Below are 20,029 nucleotides of genomic sequence, written 5' to 3'. Positions count from 1 at the left end.
ATATTTTTATAATAATATATGTGCGAATGTATATATTCACCTTTATAAGAATATTTTAATTAAAAAAAAATTATTTAACTTATAATAAGTGATAATAATACAACTGACTGGACATGTAAATATTATTTATTTTTTTATTAATATTAATAAATTTATTAAATTTTGGCTAAGAAATAATATATTTAATAAATAAAAATAAACATTAAAAAATAGGAAATATGATTTCTGAAATTAGAGATGATGTATACTAAGACTTAGGGAAAACCAGTGTGGTCTTACATGCCCACGCGGGATGAGGACGCGTGTTGTGCCGGTCAACGTGCTCCAATTAGTATGCATGTAAAAACCCAAGTCATTTATCCCGTGGGGGTTTGTACGTGCATGATACTGATCAAAGGGCCTGCATGTCATCTAACTAATTTTATTAATTATTTTCTCAAACTATCTTTTTTAAATTTATTCAATACTGAATTTATGATGAGGGCAAGAATTAATAAATTTAAGTAAAATAAAGTCATATGATTGGCAAAAATAAATAAATACGAGAGAGAAAGAAATAAATGTTTTAGATAAAAGGACGAGTGAAAAAATAAATAATAACATTGGTAAAAAAGACGAAATGAAGGAAATCGAAAAAGAAAATCTATATAGATATTATATTTTCTAATGAAATCAATTTTATTAATATATTGAAGGTTTGTTATTGTAATTTTTTTAGGTTCTCGTATTTTATAAATAGTATAATTATATTTTAACAAATTTTGCCTGCAACATAGAATATGAAATACTGGCTCGGTAAATTTGTATTTATTTTTATAATTCAGTAAAGAATTCTAGTTGCATATTTATTTTTTTTCAATATAACAAATCGGATGCCGTCTACTTTCCATTTTCAAGTGGAATATGGTAATCCAGTCGTAGTTGACAAAAGGAATGTAATACAATGCCGTACATTCTGTTACAATCAGATGTAATCGAGTTCTGTTGATTTATTTCTTTTCGAGCATTGATTGCTAGTCCAGAGCTTCACGTCAGGCTAAATTGTAACGTAAGTGTCATCATTACCTTTGACTTTCTCAACCGATTATGTGGATTAAATCGCAATCTTGACTCTCAACCAATAAAAAGATTTGTTCTGAATTCGATTCTCATAATCACATAAACCGTTACAAGTCAAGACCGAATTCGACAAATTATACCCACGCGCGCCTACCACATATATGCATATACACACAATCTGTGAACTCCAAATTCCCTTTACTAACCCTAAAAATGTAAACAAAAAATAAAAATAAAATAAAAAATTCTACCTACTCTTCCTTTCAAGACAAGTATTTTCAAGATGCCTTTTTGACAAAATATGGGTACAAAAAGGGGTTGTGGTGGAGAAAAAATACCTTCCAATCCACTCTACCTATTGGCAAAAGGTATTTGCATTTTGTTGAATGACAGTTTTGTCCTTGTTCTGGAATTTTTGAATACCGAAACTAGCCCTAGAGAGAGTACAAAAAAATTTCCACTTCAAGGCACTGCATCCCACTGCCCAGGAGTGAGAGTGGGCAAAGCTGTGTGCCACTGCCTGCCCAAAAAGAATAATAAATAAAATATTAATAATGTTTAGAGAGAGAAATAATAAAAAGAAGGGGCTTGGGGGGTGGGATGGGGGGGTTGGGGGGGGGGGGAAGAGAGAGAGAGAGTAAATGGAGAGAGAGAGAGAGAGAGAGGTGTCTCGTGAAGCAGCAGAGGGTAAGAAGGAAGAAGAAATATTAGAGAGAGAAAGAAAAACAAAAAACCAAAAAAAAAACAAAGCTGGCTGTTTCTTTTCCGTCTTCTCTTCTGTAAAACCTCTTTGGTTTTCTCTCTCTAAAGAAACAGGTTTTTCTCTCTCTAACATTCACATTCATTCTTTGCTTCACCCTTTTAAAATCACGAGATCCCCATCTATTTCTCTCTTTCCCCTCTCCCTTCTCCCTTTCCCATTCCCCCCACTCTCTTTCTCTTCATGTCTTCTTCAAAAACCTTCTTCATTTCCTTCTCTGACCATCACCATTGTTGCTGCTTTTCTCTTACTTCACATTGTTGATATTGCCGCTCGGGGGGATTTGGAAAAGGGTTTTTGTACGCGCAGACTTTTTTTGATATATATATATATATAGAGAGAGGGACAGAGAGAAGAGCGGGGAGTTGGAGGCGGTGTGTGTGTGAGTGAGATGTCGTCGCAGTCGGGGAAAACTAAGCCGGAATTAGGGTTGTCTTCGCTGTCGGATCGGTTGAGAAACACCTTAACCTACGACGAGGTGGATGGCGGCGTTAACGTTAACAAGCCGGACTTTAGGGAACTTGATCTGGGTTCGCCTGTTTCGCCACTCCGACCTCGAACTGGTGGTGGACTCACTGCCACCACAACCACCACTACTACCACGAGTAGTAGTTCCAGTTCATCAGGATCGGTTTCGGGTCGGACTTCGGGAGGACACAACTCGAATCTACCCCGAAAGTCCGATTCCAATCCCAGCAGCCATTCGGGTGAACTTTCGGCCGAGAGTTCCCCTTCTGCGCCTCGGAACTTGAAGTCGGTTCATACCCGTTCCGATTCCGCTGGGTCCCACCCGCTAATTTACTCCGGTTCGGGGTCCGTCACATCCCCGGCCGTGAATGTGCTTCCCACCGGCAACATTTGCCCCTCGGGCCGAATTTTGAAAACTGGCATGGCTAGTCGGTCAACGAAAACCGATGTCTTGGGGTCTGGTTCAGTGAATTATGGCCATGGTAGCATAATGCGAGGCGGTCTTGCATCTAAACCCGCCCTGGATAATGGGCCCGTTAATTCCACTAGAGGACTAATGGTTGGCGGGGAGCCGGGGAAGAGAACGGGAGTGAGTAGCAGCAGTGATCCGGAGGAATTAAAGAAAATGGGGAATGATAATTATAGGAAGGGTCATTTTGCGGAGGCTTTGAGCCTTTACGATAAAGCAATTGCAATATCTCCAGGAAATGCTGCATACCATTTCAACCGGGCCGCGGCTTTGATGGGGCTGAGGCGCTTGGTAGAGGCAGCGAGGGAATGTGAGGAGGCCATTAGGTTGGATCCGGGTTATGTGAGGGCACACCATCGTTTAGGATCGTTGCTTCTTAGGTGATTTTGTTGTTAAAGTTTGAATCTTGATTTGCACTGTGCAATAAAGGCCAAATCTTGATGCTTGTGTTTGCCATTTGTTTCTCGTTTTTGCTGACCATTGTAAGATTTGATAAAGTGCATTTTAGGTGTGTTTTAGGATGAAGTGATTCTGATCTACATTGGTGAAAATAGTCTGTTGATTTTATTTGGTGCTGGTTAGAAATATTTGTGGTTGTTTTCTGAGTTCTGATTGAGTTGGCAATGGAAATGCGGCTAGCATCATCTATATTAGCTTGAATGGTTTTGTTCTTCTTCTAGATCTGGTTCAGTTCGGATCGATGCCAGAATGGTGTTGACTGTTTTTTTGTAGCTAAGTCACTGTCAAGTCTGTCATTTTATTACCATATGGCTCCGGTTGCGATAGATCCATGTTGATTGTTTACTTATGTTACTGTAATGTTTTGGTTCTCTCCTTTGTTCCCCTTCTTATAGGATGGGGGACGGACTGTGTTGGTTTCTTGCATTAATGGGCCACTTTGTATGTCTGAAATAATGAGCATTGTAATGATCTTTTTACACCGTGTTTTTTGTTTGGTTATTTAAAATCAGCTAAGAACAAGTGGCAATCAAGTTTGTTTTGTTATTTAAGTTCAGCCTAGAACAATTGGCAATCAAGTTTTATTACGTACTCGTCATGGCTATTTAATGCATCTTTGCTAATTTACTATGTTTTTGTTGAGAAGTTCAGTATTGACAATCTAGTGGAGTTTTGTCTCTTTGTCTCGGTACTTTGCGTTTCTGGCTTAGGTTTTTGGAATTACTTGTGTTTTAGCATGTAATTACACCATAAGCTGACTAATTCCTCAAAGGATTGCAGTTTAGGACAGACTGAGAATGCCAGGAAGCACATTTGTTTTCCCGGGCATCAACCAGATCCCTTAGAGGTGCAGAAGTTGCAGTCCGTTGAGAAGCATCTGTGCAAGTGCACTGACGCCCGGAGAGTCGGTGATTGGAGAAGTACATTGAGGGAAGTCGATGCCGCCATTGCTTCTGGAGCTGATGCTTCACCTCAGGTGTGACTCCCTTAATTCTCTCAACAACTGATAGTTATTTGTCTAGATATCAGAAAGCTGAATTGAGTTGTTCTGACTGGAACTATTTGAATTTGAATTTACAGCTTTACTCATGTAGGGCAGAAGCTCTCTTGAAGCTCTATCAGCTAGATGATGCCATTTCAGCTCTGTCAAATATCCCTAAATATGCTTCAGCAACCAGTTCTCATTCCCAGTCGAAGATATTTGGGATGCTTTTTGAGGCTTATCCGTATTTCGTCAGAACCCAAATTGAGTTGGCCTGGGGAAGGTGAGTTCAGAAATGTTTGCACCCGTTCATCAGATGAAAGAGATTAATGGTTCAACATATGAGATGAGTGAATAATATGTGCAGGTTTGATAGTGCGCTTACAGCCATTGAGAAAGCTGGAGTGGTAGACCCTCGTAATGTTGAAATTTCTATTCTACTTAACAACGTGAGGTTGGTGGGCCGAGCTCGTGCTCGTGGAAATGATCTCTTCAAGTCGGAAAGGTTCACGGAAGCCTGCTCGGCTTATGGGGAAGGTCTCAAACTTGATCCCTCGAACTCTGTTCTCTACTGCAATAGAGCAGCATGTTGGTTTAAACTTGGTCAGTGGCAACGGTCAGTGGACGATTGCAATCAAGCTCTCCGTATCCAGCCCAATTACACCAAAGCTCTACTTCGAAGGGCTGCCTCAAACAGCAAGGTAAACTTGTGTCTTTACTTGCATAATTTAAAATGCAGGACATATTTGCACCAGAAGTTCGATTTAAGTTTAAATCTTAATCAAAACATCACCTGTTATAGCTGGAGCGATGGAACGAAGCTGTCAGAGATTATGAGGCTTTAAGAAGGGAACTCCCTGATGATAATGAGGTTGCTGAGTCTCTATTTCATGCACAAGTTGCATTGAGGAAATCACGCGGAGAAGAGGTAAACAACATGAAATTTGGCGGGGAAGTGGAGTCCGTTTCAGGTCTTGAGCAATTCCGAGCTGCAGTATCTTCGCCCGGTAAGTGTATTTTCTTTCCATCCCTATAACTTGTTACTGCCAAGAGTGCCAGTAAATGATTGTTGTCAGGAAATGCAGGTGCATCCGTGGTCCATTTCAAAACGGGTTCCAGCATAGAATGTGAACAGATATCTCCATTCTTGGACACATTATGCACTCGATATCCCTCTATTAACTTTCTCAAGGTAGTGAAGATCTGTATATCCAGTTGATGTTTGCTATGATATTTATTTATCTGTGTTCTTATGATTGTCTTCCTGTCTTTAACTGAAGGTGGATATTGAAGAGAGCGCTGCAATCGCTCATGCTGAGAACGTGAGAATAGTTCCGACTTTCAAGATATACAGGAAAGGTGCCCGAGTGAAGGAAATGATCTGCCCGAGTCCAGAGGTTTTGGAGTCGTCGGTGAGGCATTACAGTATTTAGATCATCGACCTCTGATACTCCCATGCCTTGGTTTTATGCTCTTCCTCCTGCATCCAACCATATGACGGTTACTAGTTACCTGTGACATAATTAGAGTTTTTTTTATGCGATAAATCTCAAGACAAAGACAAGACAAGACAAGACAAGACGGGAGCCGTATCTGGGAGTGGAATCATAGACATAGAATAGTTCCCTTTGCTCTTTTGTTCAATTCATTCATTCATCTGATTCCGTCTTCAGCCCGTTTCTCTTTTCTCATTCATGACCTTTTTATCTTACAACCGCTTTCGGTTAGGACAGCAGCCTCTTCCTAGTATATGTTCATTGGAGAAAAGAGTAGTGAGGAATATGTGAAGTTATTTGCATTGGTTCTTTAGTTGAAACTTAGTGAGAGAGAGAGAGAGAGAGAGAGAGAGAGGTGGATTGTTTGGCTGGATGGGTTTTAGATGAGGATGTGTACATGTATATATGTGATAATATATACACAACATTGGAGGCCCATTGTAGGAAAAATAAGAAAAAAAAGAAAAAAACAGAAAAATGAAAGTGTGGTGGTGGTGGGTAAGTAGTATTGGGTTAGTGAAAGAAGGATGAATATGAAGAAAATGATGATGATATCATTGATATTGAAGTTCCTTTCTCCCCCAATCATTGAATCAATAAAAAAATTCACCATATTTTTTTCATCACCCCCTTCTCCTTCTCCTTCCCCTTCCCCCAATGTTTCTTGTAATTCAACCCCCTCTTTCCCTTCCCCTTCCCCTTGTAGACAGACATATGTTGTTAACAGACAGCACTTGCATCTTTTATATGAAACCTCTTTTCTTGCTTTGTTTTCAGTGGTGATCAAATGGTTTTTGGCATTCTTTTGTGAGTTTGTTAGTTGCTTATGATGTTTGGTACAGCAGTAGTTGTCAACTTCTGGTGGTTGAATCCAATTCACTCCCTTCCCCACCCCAAATTCTCTCTCTGTCTCTTGTATGTATGTATGTATGTAGTTGATGATTATGTAATAGCATTAAATTAAAGAAAAGAAAAAGGAGTAATAATGAAGAAAGTGTAGAGATGGAAGTGGGAAGATTAGATTGCGAAAATGTCACATGCAAGCATTAAATAGTTGCAAACTTCCAAACAGTCCCCACAACCCCCACCCCCCATATAACAAGAGAATAGGAATAGGAATAGCAGATTCAGACTGGCACAAAGAGATATAGAAAGAAACCATCAATAGTCGGTGCTGGAATAGAGATAGATAGATATATATATATATCCCCACTCCCACTCCATAGATGAAACGGTCACAAAACGTATGCCTAAAACCATAAAAATGTAATTAAATATATATTCTGCAAAAACTCCAAATACAAAATGTACCCGTTGCATTGCCTGCTTCCAATACTCTTTATATATTATAAAAAGAATATTTTATCGTACCATTTTTTAATACTCAAGTCTACCTTTTTTTTCATTTCTCTATTTTAAAAAAAATTTGATCAAATTAGTAATTCTAGTATTTTGTAATAATTTCACAATTATATTATTTTTTTTGTTAACTACCCACTTCTCCACATTTCTCCCTCACCTTATTTTTCCACATTTATTAATTTTTTTTTTATATTTCAAAATTTCAACTGAAATTTCAGATATTTATGATTTTGAAGAAAAATTCAACTTATAGTTACTAACATAATACTGAAATAGTAATAAAATGAATTAATGAAATATTTAAAAATTTGGGAAAAGAGAATACGTTAATTCCACCCAACTAATACAGGAAAGAGAGAGATGATGACTTTTATTACAAGACTTCTTCTACCTCTAAATGATGAATTTATTTCTAGTTAATTATTATCACTCTGCTTTAATTTATTGTAGTAAAAGTTTGATGGAATTGCTCATTCTTAACCACCATTCATTATTTATTATTTCTCTGTGTCTTTTGCTGCAACTAATTTTACTTATTCCCTCTAATATCGGATCTTACATAATATATACAGTTAATTACACTGACACACCCTCTTAAAATATAAAATTATAGTTTCTCCTAAAACAATTTCAAAATTACACTTACACGTCCTCTTAAGATTCTCCGTTTACATCCGACTCCATTTCATTAAAGTTTGGATGAGAATTACTGATTTTAAGAAAAAAAATTATAAATTTTTAATTTTTCCATCATTTGCCTTCCCATATATATTTTTATACTTATATAATATATATATATATGGAGTGATGTTAATATTATTATATAAATTTTTATCAAAATTATTATATAAAAATATTAAATAAAGGGTAAAATTAGAAATTTACTAACATCGGTATTTTTGGTCTAAAACTATAACAAAGGAATCAGATAGAAAGGGTGAATTTACATGAGGGAGGGGGTAGGTGTAATCTTACAACTCACTTAGAAGAAAGTGAAGTTTCGAATTGGAAGAAGAATTTAAGTGTAATTAACTCGAATATACAATTACGAGGTATAATAATCAAACATTAAGAAATGATTTGGAAAGCAAGGTGAATACCGACATAATCTGGAGGAGTCGCAACCATAATTTTATAGTAATGCATGAGATTCGAGCCTTAATTACTAGACTAAAGACTATTAATTTAATTTTTACTTAATATATGAATCTTGAATTTGGGTAACCTTAAGGCATCTAGTCAAGTGTGAGTCAAAGAGACAGGATAATTGATATGACCTTTCACTCGTGCTTTTTTAACTTGGGAGAATCTCCGCCAACACAAGGGTTAAAAAGACAAATATTTCACTCACTGGTATTGTCGGATTGGGACAAAGCATGGAATAATCAAGTTTATTCTCTTCTTTTTTTTTTTCTTTTAAAAAAAAAGTAGGTAATGACAAATTACATCAATATTTTAGAAAATTATGCAATTAAGTAATTTAATCAATACATCAATATGATTGAAAAAAATAATAAAATAAATTATAATTTACTGTGTAAATAAAATACAAATACCCAATCATCTAATTAGACTTAAAATTATAACTTTGAACTTAATAGTTAATCAAGTTTTTTACCCGTTTCCCTCTCTGGACTAGTACTAGCCTCAAATCACACATATTTTTTCAAATAATTTTGTAAAATTTTGTTTGAATAATTGAATCTTGTATGTATTTAAAAGTAATAATTTATTAATTTTTTAGTTAAGACACAGCCACTCAATTATTAGAGGTGTGCTCTGCTACTGAGCTAATAGTCTGTTGTGCGATGCTCCCGTTAGGAGTATGTATTTGTTCATTATTGACAAACTTAGGAATTGCAAGTCATGTTAAAGATTGATTTAGAATGACAGAAGCTTTGCCATAAAACCCTACATTTTCCTCATGCATTTATTAAAAACTGGATTATAGTATAAATTGTAATAATATAACTATCCATTTGAATAATAACGATTACAGCGTGTGGGGACTTGAAATCCTGAACCCCAAACCCAGGCCCCGGAGGAAAAAACTTGCCCAAGATGAATATCTATTACAAAACTAACCCCTCCTGCCTACCCGTTCCATTATTTAATATTCATAATGTCAACCCAGTGATGAATCAGCCTGACATGGCTCTAAACAAATTCTTGCTTCCAAGTGCTCCAACAGTGACTATTTATCAGCTTTCATACATATAAAACTAGTTTTACATAGTTCAGTGCGCAATGTGCCTAGACTCATTGAGAAAAATAGATAGGTTATAAAAGATTTGTGGATCACAAGACATAAGAAAGAGCATCATAATTCATTATACATTTTGAACACCAGAAGTTTGAACAGGGAAAAAGTAGTTTTGCCAGACTCCCCGAGGACATAACTCCAACAGTTTTGGGCATTAATCATTCTTTCAAGTTCTTTTAATTTAACTTGACAGTCAATCGGATACAATTTTAGTTATTTTTTCAAAATCCAGGGTTCCATGTACTTCATGCACCACTTGCATACAATCGCGTCCATTCTTTAGCTGCAACATTGATAACAAATCAAACTTGATCAAGCATGCTAAAGACAACTAGGTTTTCACTTTAGATAAACTGCTACATCATAGATTTAGAAACAGAATTGAAGGCATACCTGTTTCAACAGCTTCAGCCTCATTTGTTTTCCAGTGCTTTGCTATGTTTTCAGACAGTGGATCATCTGGATTCGGAGCACTCAAAAGTGCTTGAATGCTAAACATAAACAACAGAATGATGAAAGATCAAGGAGTGTTAGCAAAAAGAGGATTGCAGACTACTCTAAGATGCAAGAGTCTCAAATCCACATCACAGCTTAAAATTTTATTACTCAATGAAGAAATTACAAGAAATTAGATATGCTTTTAGTACTCCATGAGCACAGTTTCACAAACATCTTAAATGTTCCTGCTTGCAAGAGATCATCACTATGAATTTTATTACCTCAACAGTACAGTTCTAATCTGAAGTGCTGGACTCCATTTGTCCTTGAGAATATCGAGGCATATCCTTCCAAGCTGTACTAATATTGCATTAGGTGATATACCAGAACAATGGATAATGAGCACAGAAATCAAGAAAGTTCATACTAGGACCACAAACCTTATCAATGTTGGGGTGGTAGATTTTTGTGAGGAAGCGAACCTGTTGGAAGATGTGAGAAATTAGTTAGGTATGTTCAGACCTAAAGAAAAACAATGGCCTTCGTTTGGGACCTTTTCACAAGTCCCAGAAACAGAGGCCGTATACAAGAGTACTTTTCTCCATCTGTATAATGTCATCTAAAAAAATTATTTTTGCAGCCAAATAAATTACCTCAAGATCAGATTAATCAATAACTCAAGTAAAAACTTTGAAGGCATAGACAGATCATTTAAAGGTCAAAAGACATGTTGCTCATCACCAATTCACTTGGCAGGATAGAAGAATACATTCATGCAATCTCACCAAAGAATGCTAAGTGTAAGACTACTAAGATCCATACATTCAAAATAATTTTCCCAACGGAATTGTTGAGCATTGTGATTAGATAAATTTAGTATAATACATTTGTAATTTCTTTTAATGTAGAGATGCTACTAGTCAGTTCCAATTGTGTCAGCAGCGCTACCACAGAGGAATTTCACAGATAATATGAACAAATGTTATTTGGGAAACACAAAGCGTTAAACATCATCTTATTCCATAGAGCCAACATGAAGTACCTTTGGGGCAGCCATTGGGTATTCTTCGGGTAAAAATAACTCCAGCTTAAAAACACCTCCTACATAGTATGGCCATTCGAGAAGAAACAAGAAAGAAATTAGATGTATGTTTTGAAACTGAAAGCATGTATGGCATAATACAACTAAGTCGTCCGGAAATACCAAGACATAAGACCATCACATCTACAAAATAAACACACAACACGAGGGCAGGGTATTCCACCATACACTTCATTTATTACCACTATAGATCTCAAGCACATTGGGACACAAGGCTAGTGAAAATGCTACAGAAAAAGAGATAGGGAGAGTAGCAAGATGGAATAAAACGCATGAACCAATATCTTTTATGAGATACATATCTTGCTAGAAAGCATGGCCTGAAACCAGAAACTGCACATACAAGGAAATAACGAGGGCAAGGAAAAAAAAAAGTTTATTACACAGCAGAACAGGACATCTTGAAAGACTCTTAATAAATAAAGACTTTATATGATAAGCAAGTGGCCTTTTCATATAATTAATTGTTGTTGAGATCAGAGCTCCATAAGGCATGGTTCTCAGAAGAAAAAATTGAGAATGCAGATTCTGAATTTGTTAGCAAAACAATGGCTCCATTCTCAGGAAGTTCAAAAATATGAAGAAGAGTTAAATAGGATAGGAATTTATAACAAGCTCTTAAAAGTCCTTAATAGGGGAACAGATTAAGCTACATAGTCCACATGAAAACATGATGGTTGTCATAAGAAATCACTGTATTCGTCATACCTAAATGGAACAATGATCAGCTAACAGGAAATGCCAGTTCAAGTTACCTTCATAAGGAGACTGCGTGGGACCAAGGATCATCACATTGAAGTATCTCATATTGTCTTCTGAAGGAGATGCACTTATCCCTGGCGCTGTATCCACACATTCAAAGTAACATTCAAGTGCCTTGAACTTTAATAATCCTCATTATGTAAAAATCAGAAACAACATGAAAGATTAATCCTCAACATGATCATTAGCAACTAGACAAAAATGCAAAGACAACTACATACTCAAAATTGTAGGGTTCATGTCCGATTACCAGATTCCCACATAACTGGCACCAGAATGACTCTTTTGAACTTCTCAAAAGCAGTAACAGTACAAACTTAGATGTTCATTCTGCACAGCTATTAATTTTACCCAAAATAAAATCAAACAACATAGGACGCTTAAGTTACATGGCAATACAAAAAAATAATTACAAAAATGAGCTTCATCTATGCATCAGTCGAATCATAAAATTACAAAGGACTCTAAAACAAAAGAAGCACAGGTGCAAACTAAAAACATCAACAGAGCAGCTTAACATTAAAGTTCTGAAACACGAAGACGAATTTTTTTTTTTTTTTAAAAAAAAAAAAAAAGCTACACATACTCACTCGTACAATAATTTCGAAAATTCATCTTATTTTAGTTCACCCATTTAAGCTAAAACATGAATCTAACTCCAATGTGCATGAGACGAAATAGAAGGCTTTACCTGGTTCGCTCAGAAGACGCTGGGTCTCCTATTAGATCAAAAAGGACAAAAGCAAACATCAAAATCACAAAATTACTGTGTCAATCAATACAATAAAATCAAAGCACACCAAAATCAAACAATTCGAACCCACATAACTGCAAAATCTAGGGTTTAGCAAGAAATTAATATAGGGATCAAGAGCGCAACGCGAAGATCAGATGTTATACCTTGATGATTCTCCGCGGCAGATTGCTGTTGGCCATTGGATTGAATTTGCAAGCTTATTTTTTCTCTCTTAGTCGGAGAGTTTACGCTAACAAAAGAGTTTTTTTTTTTTCTCTCTCTAGAAAGATTGGGAAAGGGTTGGATCGTGGGAAATTTTGATGGTGCTCCTTTTTATTATGGAATGAAAAATATGATATATGGACTCTACTCTCTAGGCTGGTCAAACCCTTCTCCACCAAAATATATTAATATATATATATACACACACACACATTTTACATAATTTAATTATAATTATATCATAATCTTAATTATTAATAATTAAAAGCATATACATATAACTAATCAAATATTACTATAAAAATATATTAATAACTATTATTAAAATAGAAAAATGCAAACAAATGCCAATAACTTTTTTAGGTTGAGTAGTAAGTTTTATTAATAGTAAAAGCGTGGTATAAAAAGTGATACAATAATAATATTTGAAATGATGTCCACCCTCAACTTCTATGTATTTGAATTGCGGTAGAGACCTTGTTAAAAGAGGCACCCTTGATAGAACACCCCTTTGCCAGTTCCGCTGCAGCAAAGCAACCTCTGCCCATGGTAATGGAACTTATCGCATTTTGTTGTCTTAGTGACATTACCTTTGCTTTCTTTAATATTTTTGTCAATGGAACGAAAAGTCCTTGCTTGCTTCTTCTTCTACTCTTTCTGTGAATACTTCTTGATAGGACTAGTGTTGGAGGCACATTGTATGATATTGGCCAAGTGGCATAAACTTATTTATAAGGGAGTAGTATTTTTTATTTATGTTTTTTTCACAGATTATAAGGAGTAGTACTCTTTATTTATATTTTTTGTGCAACGTCTAAAAAAAAAACCAACCTTTTGTTAGAATAAGTGACCAAAATTCAATTAGATTAGCTATTTCATAATTTATTTAAGTATTTTTTTTTATTTTGTAATATTGAATTAAATAAATAAGAGTAAGTATTCATTCGGCCTTACTTTGTTGTTCTTACTCCTATAATTTTCATACATTGCAACAAAGCCCACAGATCATTAATCAACCAATGAAATTGGGTTGAGCATTGCAACTATGAAACCAACTTTCGAGAGTTGGATCTGAAATGTTTCAAGTAGAGAACTCCGAGAATAGACACTGAGGGTTCCGTTGCGATTTGCACTAAATATTACATCCATATGATGGGCGTCGTGTTTCATAAGTGAGAGGCGTATGACGTCTATGCAATTTTAGTGGGTGGTTGACAATAGTTGTCAAGCCGGTTGAACTGACTCTCGAGGAATTGTCATTAGAAGCCTGTGACGCTTGGTCGGTATGACTTGAACTCCTCAACTCCGATAGTATGGGGTTTAGTCTTTAAACTTGAGGTTCACGCCATTTTCACATATTCTCTAGTACCATGGACCGTTGCTAGACAGCCACCCATGGTGACGGGTGCTTTTGGAATAAGTGTTAATCGAAAGCAATTAATTAAATATGATTTAACTAACATAACACAAAAATATTTGCTAATTAAATTGTGTGTTAACACAAGTCCAAGTCTAACTGAAGGTGAACCTACAGAGTCACAGAAAACACCATTCAAGGAAGTAGTAGGATTAATTCATAATTAATTCTAAAAGAAATGAATTTAAATTAATTCGAGAGATTAAATAATATGATCATTTAAATGGGAAAATCCAAGTGATGGAAAGCCCAATATTTAATTAATGAGATTAATTAAATTTGGATTAGGTTTAATTAATTTGAGAAAATCAGTTTTCATTAAATCGAATAAATTAATTAATAGGATCAATTAATTAGAATATTGACTTGGTAATTTAATGAGATTAAATAAACTGGGTTAGGCTCAATTATTTGATGGATTAATTAATCGGGCTAGGGGTTAGGATTTATTTGATTTTCCCATTTAGGCTTTTAAAAATTGATTGGATTAATTTTATGGAGGCTCAAAGTCTATGAGTTTAATTTATTTTGAATTAAGTCCAATAAGATATATATATATATATATATATATATATGAAGTAGTAAGGATGAGAGAGTTATTGCTTGAGCACTTACGATACTAGTAGGTAGTGTACTATGAGAACAAACATTGTACCTATTTTTAACTTGACATGTAATGCATACACATATACATACAATAGAGAAACTTTAAAGTTTGAATCCTTCCATCCAAAATGCAAACCCCAGTGAATTTACCATATTTCTCTTTGTCGAATTATAACTTACTTAATTCTTTTAAAATAACAAATGACTTTTGACATAAAAATGAAGAGAAAAGTTGCTGATTTCATCAAGTAAAAGGATTTTTGGAGTCTCAATAACATTAGACCAAAAGCTTATTCAACCGCACACATCTATGAAGTAGTATGTATGATTCCACAAGAGGGGTGAGACAGATTTCCCCAAACATGGGCTACGACAAACTTGATCACCACCTATTCACTCTCTCAGTCATACAAAGTTACAAAATGAGATAATACAATCAACCAGTGTTCTGCAATCCAGCAGCAATACCCTTCATGGTCAAGATGAGGGTGTCCTCCAACCCCGGGGCGTACTCGCTTGTTGGATTCAATTTCACGAGCTCAGCAGCAGCTTTTGATTCCATGTAGTCCTTGGAAATATGGGGCCTCAACTTGACATGGTAGGTCGGATCACGAATTCGCTTGAGAGTATACGCCTGGCAGACGTTCAACGTTGTAATGTAGGAGTCACGCAGACGAAGTCGTTGCTTCAAGTGCAGGTCTCCTTCAAGGAGATCCTTGTGGTCGGCAATCTATGAGAAAGAGAAAAATTCACATCAGAACATGATATTCTAACAACCTGTGATCAGATTTCCCAGGAAAGTTTTTACCTGCAGCAGAAGGGTTTTTGTTTCCTCATAGTTGGATCTCAAGCGCTCGCCGAACGACCACAAGTCTTCTGAAACTAGGAGTTTGTCGTACAACGCAGCAATACCGGGGTCTCCTTTGGCAAACACCATCTCAACTAAGTCGATTGTGACTCTAAAGAACGGCCATTCATTGTACATTTCCTGTAGCATTTTGAGGTTTCTGATGTCCTTCTCTAAGGCGTATTTGAATGCACCCCCAAAGCCGAGCCAAACAGGGAGATGAAATCTGGTCTGTGTCCATGCAAAAATCCATGGGATAGCTCTTAGCGATTCAATGCCTCCACTCGGTTTCCTCTTTGATGGACGACTACCAATGTTCATCCGACCGTACTCTAATTCCGGTGTGGCCTGAAATGATTTATATAAACCCTGTTTACTCAAAAGATGATAATTTATAACTTATAAATATATGTAAATTGACATTTTGTAACTCCTTACAAGGCGGAAATACTCGACAAACCGAGGTTCTTTGAAGACAATTGACCGATACTCCTCGGTCGCAATGACCGCAATTTCATCCAGAAGGGCCCGCCACTGAGGCTTGGGGGAGATGGGGGGACGCATTCCATGTTCTAGTGTGGCAGCTGTAAAACGCTGGAGCGTTCTGAAGCACAATTGCTCCTCCCCAAATGACTGCTCGATGACTTCTCCCTGAACCGTAACACGAAGAGATCCATGTATGGTGTCTGGTGGTTGAGACAATATAGCAAGGTGAGTAGGGCCGCCTCCTCGTCCCACAGTTCCACCTCGACCATGGAACATAGTTAATTTCACACCATATTCCTTTGCAACTTTAATAAGCTCCTCTTGAGCCTTGTACAATTGCCATGCAGCTGACAGCCGACCGGCATCTTTACCGGAGTCCGAGTACCCGATCATGACTTCTTGCTTGCCCTGGATTCGGTTCTTGTACCAGTCGATCGAGAAAAGGCGTGCAACAGCAGCAGGAGCTGCCTCCAGGTCAGCCAACTTTTCAAAAAGCGGAACAACTCTTAACGGCTGCCTCACTTTGCACTCACGTTGTAGAAGCTCCACTGCTAGCACGTCAGATGGTGCCGTGGCCATCGAAATGATGTATGCGCCAAAGCAGTCCGATGGGAGTTCCGCCAAGACGTGGAATGTGTCCAAAACATCTGCAATCTCTTCGGTTTTCGGAAGATCAGCTCCAAAAAGGGGTCTTTTGCTGGCCAGTTCAGAGAGGAGCCATTCCTGCCGGCGTTCTTCTGACCAGTCTCTATATGAACCGATATCCAAATGTTTGGTGATGGCGTCTAGGACATCAGTGTGTCGATCTGACTCTTGCCTTATGTCAAGTTTCACGAGTGAGAGCCCAAAGGTGGAAACTTGCCTTAGAAAATCTAGAAGGCTTCCATCAGCTATAGGTCGGTCACCACAAGCACATAGAGATCTGTAACAGAGCTCAAGAGGTTCCAAGAACTGCATAAAATTCGAACCTTGTTTAGACTATATCCAGATAGCAAGATTGAAGAATATCAAGCCACGTTACAGATCAAGTAAGTGAATTGATGCTTGCTTTAAATCACAAAATCTACATGCAAGCGAGCTCACTTGTAAGAGTTACGCAACTGAGATGACTGAAACCAAACAATTAATTGATATTACACCTTTTCTCAAGGGAAACATACTTTATTTTTAAAACAAGAAGCAAGTCAGTGCTTCAGTATGAAATCCCATGAAAAGGTGGGCATGCCTTCTGCATGCAACCCGTGATTTAGATAATTCTCATGATTCATGAAATTTTTGGAAATACCTGCTCAATATTGGTGTAAGTTGCCTCTTCTGGGATGTCACAAATTCCATGGGCTAACATATGACGAGAACGCTCACGTGTCTGATAGAGCTTATCCCTCACGTCACCAAGAATGACACGATAGGGTTCGTTTGGGGGAATTGTCTTCCAGAATTCTGAATGAGAAAGAAGATAAATTTTCTGAAGTTGAAGAGAGAAAGAGAGAGACTTGGAAAGAGCATTCAATACGACAAGGACAGTTGTAAATATTTATAGATTGTGTAATAACAACACAAGTCTGTATGGGACCATAGTGAAATCAAATTTTGCAGGAAGAGCGGGTTTAGAGAAGATCCAGAGATGAAAACATAGAATCACAAAACAATTAGAAATCTACCTATGTAATGCTTTGCATCTCTCTTTGATGATCGGTGGAGTTCATCTGCTCGAACACGAAGCTCATCGCTGCAACGCCACATGGACAACTGAAAGGCAATGGAGTTAGAACAAGAAAAACTGCATATGTGAGCATGGCTGCTCAACCTAAGATAAGATCCAAAAATCTAATGAACATTTGTTGGAAGTAATTATTGAAAACCTCGAACATGAGATCCTCTATTTGCGAATAGTACAAGTTAGCAGCCATCATTCTGGCCAATAAGCAAACATCCCTCGTGACCTCAGGGGTAACCCTTGGATTGCCTGCAATTAGCAGATGATCAAAGTATATTTAAACATAGTGAAAAGAAGGAAGATTGATGGTGTTACGAGTTGTTGAATCCATCAGCTCTAAGGAATTCAAGAAACTAATCATTTGCAGCAAAAGAAGTATACCGTCACGGTCTCCACCCATCCAAGAGGAGAATTGAATTAGAGGGGCATTGTATGGGACCCTTTCATCAATCCCTATATTCTTAAGTGCCGTATCAACACGCCGGAGAAACTTCGGCACGCCTTTCCAGATCGTTTCATGGAAATAGCTCATTCCAGCCCTCATTTCATCTTGGGGGGTTGGGGGAGTCCTTCGGATCTCATCAGTTCGGAAAGCAGCTTGAATCTGCAAACATACATAAATGACAAGAAAACACGAACAAGCTGTTTTCTTACATTTTCTTACATCATGTTACAGTTACGCAAGGGAACCTATAAACAACTGATAATTTACCTCTCTTTGTAGAGCCTCATCCAGCTCCTGTTTATCATCAGGAGTAATGTCTTTTGCATATAATTTAGTTAAGCAATTTCGAATCCTGAACAAAGGCAGGGTAAGCCCATAAGAGGAAATACTTGAAGAAATTACACCAATAAAACAAGATCATCATTTAGATTTAGATACAGATATAGCAGAATCAAATACTAATGTGATATAATCCAATAACATAATAATCAGAAAACCAACCTGCCATGCTTCTGGAGCAACGATCTTCGTACAGACTGTGTGGGATGAGCAGTAAAGACCAAATCCACAGTCTGATTCTTCAATGCATCAAAAACTTCTTGAGGAGACTTCTTCAAATCAACCACAAGTCTCTTGAGAGTCTCTTCGATATCCGACTCAGTTGTAGCCGAGTTCTCGTCGGTATAGTCTCCTTTTTTCTTCTTGTTCCGCCGGCGATGAGCAATCTGAACCTCCTCGGCCAAGTTGGCCAAGCTAAGCATGTGGGAGAATGCTTTAGCTAAGACAATTGAGTCGCCGGGATCCAAACTCGTCAAAACATTACCAAGCTCTTCTAACTTTTTGGGATCATGCTTGCCTTCATACTCGGCCGAAAGCTCATAACACTCTTGCACCTTCAACAATAGAGCAAAACTATAAGATCCCATTTTCATTCCATCAATAAAATATAGATAACATTCTCATTTTAGTCCCAAAAATCAAATTAAGCATAGAAACACTGATCATCTTTCCTCAACAAGTGAAGTAAAATTAGTGTATCAGACGGTGAACCCACCAGCAAAGAAGCACTTGAATTACAAGCAAATCAGTCACAAAAATTCAATTTCAGGGCAATCAACAAATTTGAAGTACTGCTACAACACTAGTATCACAAAAGCAACCAAGAACGAACAATCAGTTAATTCCTTTACCATCAAGATCAAATTTTTTGACTTCACTATCAAATTTTAGGACAAATTACAAAAGTCCCACAAAGGCACAAATCTAAAAACACAAAAAAAAACCCAAAACTATGTACCGTCTCCTTGAGATCCTCGCCATGCAAGTCCTGAAGAATATCAAGAAACCGATCCAAAAGCAAGGCATCATATTCAACAAGCTTGTCGTCTTCGGACACTTTTCCAGGAACCAAAAGCCTCAACTGAGCATCAATCGATGCTAACTTCTCCAAATTCCTTGTGGCCATCAAAACCCTTCACTCTAATCAACTGTTAGGCCAGATAAAAACAAGAACCCAAATTAGGGAAGACCCTGCAAAGGGAGAGAGCAAAAATCAGCGACTCCGAATCGACGAGAAAGAGACCGCAAATTCTGATCACGACCCACAAAATTAAGGACTACATAGGATTATGAAGGATTCGACAGTCAAAGAAAACAACAGTCTCAGCTTCATGCAAAATTCTTGAAATTCACATGCAAATGTGGTTGCATTTTGGAAACGATCGCCAGAAGTAGAAAACGGCGTTGACTAAAGTGTCCATGAGAGTGTACCTGAATCTGGGCTAGCGGATTCTTAGGGAAGAAGGGGATCAAAAAGTGAGGGAGAGAGGGAGGGAGAGAGAGAGAGAGAGAGACGAGTGGTGATCCAAAAACACTACGGCACTGTGTATATTTATAAGAGGCTAAAAAATCAAGAAGAGAAAATTTTGGACAC

The 20,029-nt window shown here is 37.2% G+C and overlaps 3 protein-coding genes across 3 annotated transcripts; 1 reads left to right on the top strand and 2 right to left on the bottom strand.

Annotated features, from left to right (window-relative positions):
* Positions 1 to 1,751: 1,751 nt before the first annotated feature.
* LOC105165438 (TPR repeat-containing thioredoxin TTL1) lies at positions 1,752 to 6,469 on the top strand. Its single transcript, XM_011084454.3, has 7 exons — positions 1,752 to 3,136; positions 3,996 to 4,191; positions 4,296 to 4,480; positions 4,565 to 4,898; positions 5,000 to 5,204; positions 5,283 to 5,389; positions 5,478 to 6,469. Exons 1-7 carry the CDS (start codon positions 2,211 to 2,213, stop codon positions 5,628 to 5,630), a joined length of 2,106 nt encoding a protein of 701 aa, XP_011082756.1. The 5' UTR covers positions 1,752 to 2,210; the 3' UTR covers positions 5,631 to 6,469.
* Positions 6,470 to 9,363: 2,894 nt separating this feature from the next.
* On the bottom strand, positions 9,364 to 12,691 carry UBC35 (ubiquitin-conjugating enzyme 35). The gene is made up of 8 exons (XM_011084455.3): positions 12,521 to 12,691; positions 12,312 to 12,339; positions 11,614 to 11,700; positions 10,799 to 10,857; positions 10,197 to 10,238; positions 10,038 to 10,111; positions 9,712 to 9,809; positions 9,364 to 9,601 (listed from the first exon to the last, which is right to left on the bottom strand). The coding sequence occupies exons 1-8, from the start codon at positions 12,554 to 12,556 to the stop codon at positions 9,564 to 9,566; spliced, it is 462 nt and encodes a 153-aa protein (XP_011082757.1). The 5' UTR covers positions 12,557 to 12,691; the 3' UTR covers positions 9,364 to 9,563.
* A 2,130-nt stretch (positions 12,692 to 14,821) lies between these two features.
* LOC105165441 (phosphoenolpyruvate carboxylase) lies at positions 14,822 to 20,029 on the bottom strand. Its single transcript, XM_011084457.3, has 11 exons — positions 19,867 to 20,029; positions 19,394 to 19,626; positions 18,598 to 18,989; positions 18,364 to 18,448; positions 18,033 to 18,255; positions 17,797 to 17,900; positions 17,596 to 17,683; positions 17,220 to 17,374; positions 15,887 to 16,885; positions 15,410 to 15,796; positions 14,822 to 15,331 (listed from the first exon to the last, which is right to left on the bottom strand). The coding sequence occupies exons 2-11, from the start codon at positions 19,559 to 19,561 to the stop codon at positions 15,038 to 15,040; spliced, it is 2,895 nt and encodes a 964-aa protein (XP_011082759.1). The 5' UTR covers positions 19,562 to 19,626; positions 19,867 to 20,029; the 3' UTR covers positions 14,822 to 15,037.

The sequence above is a fragment of the Sesamum indicum genome, linkage group LG12 (genome assembly GCF_026168435.1).
Source record: "Sesamum indicum cultivar Baizhima isolate 11 linkage group LG12, ASM2616843v1, whole genome shotgun sequence".
NCBI classification, from domain to species: domain Eukaryota; kingdom Viridiplantae; phylum Streptophyta; class Magnoliopsida; order Lamiales; family Pedaliaceae; genus Sesamum; species Sesamum indicum.
The sequence above is the reverse complement of the archived record's forward strand: the minus strand, read 5'-3'. Positions and strand labels throughout refer to the sequence as shown.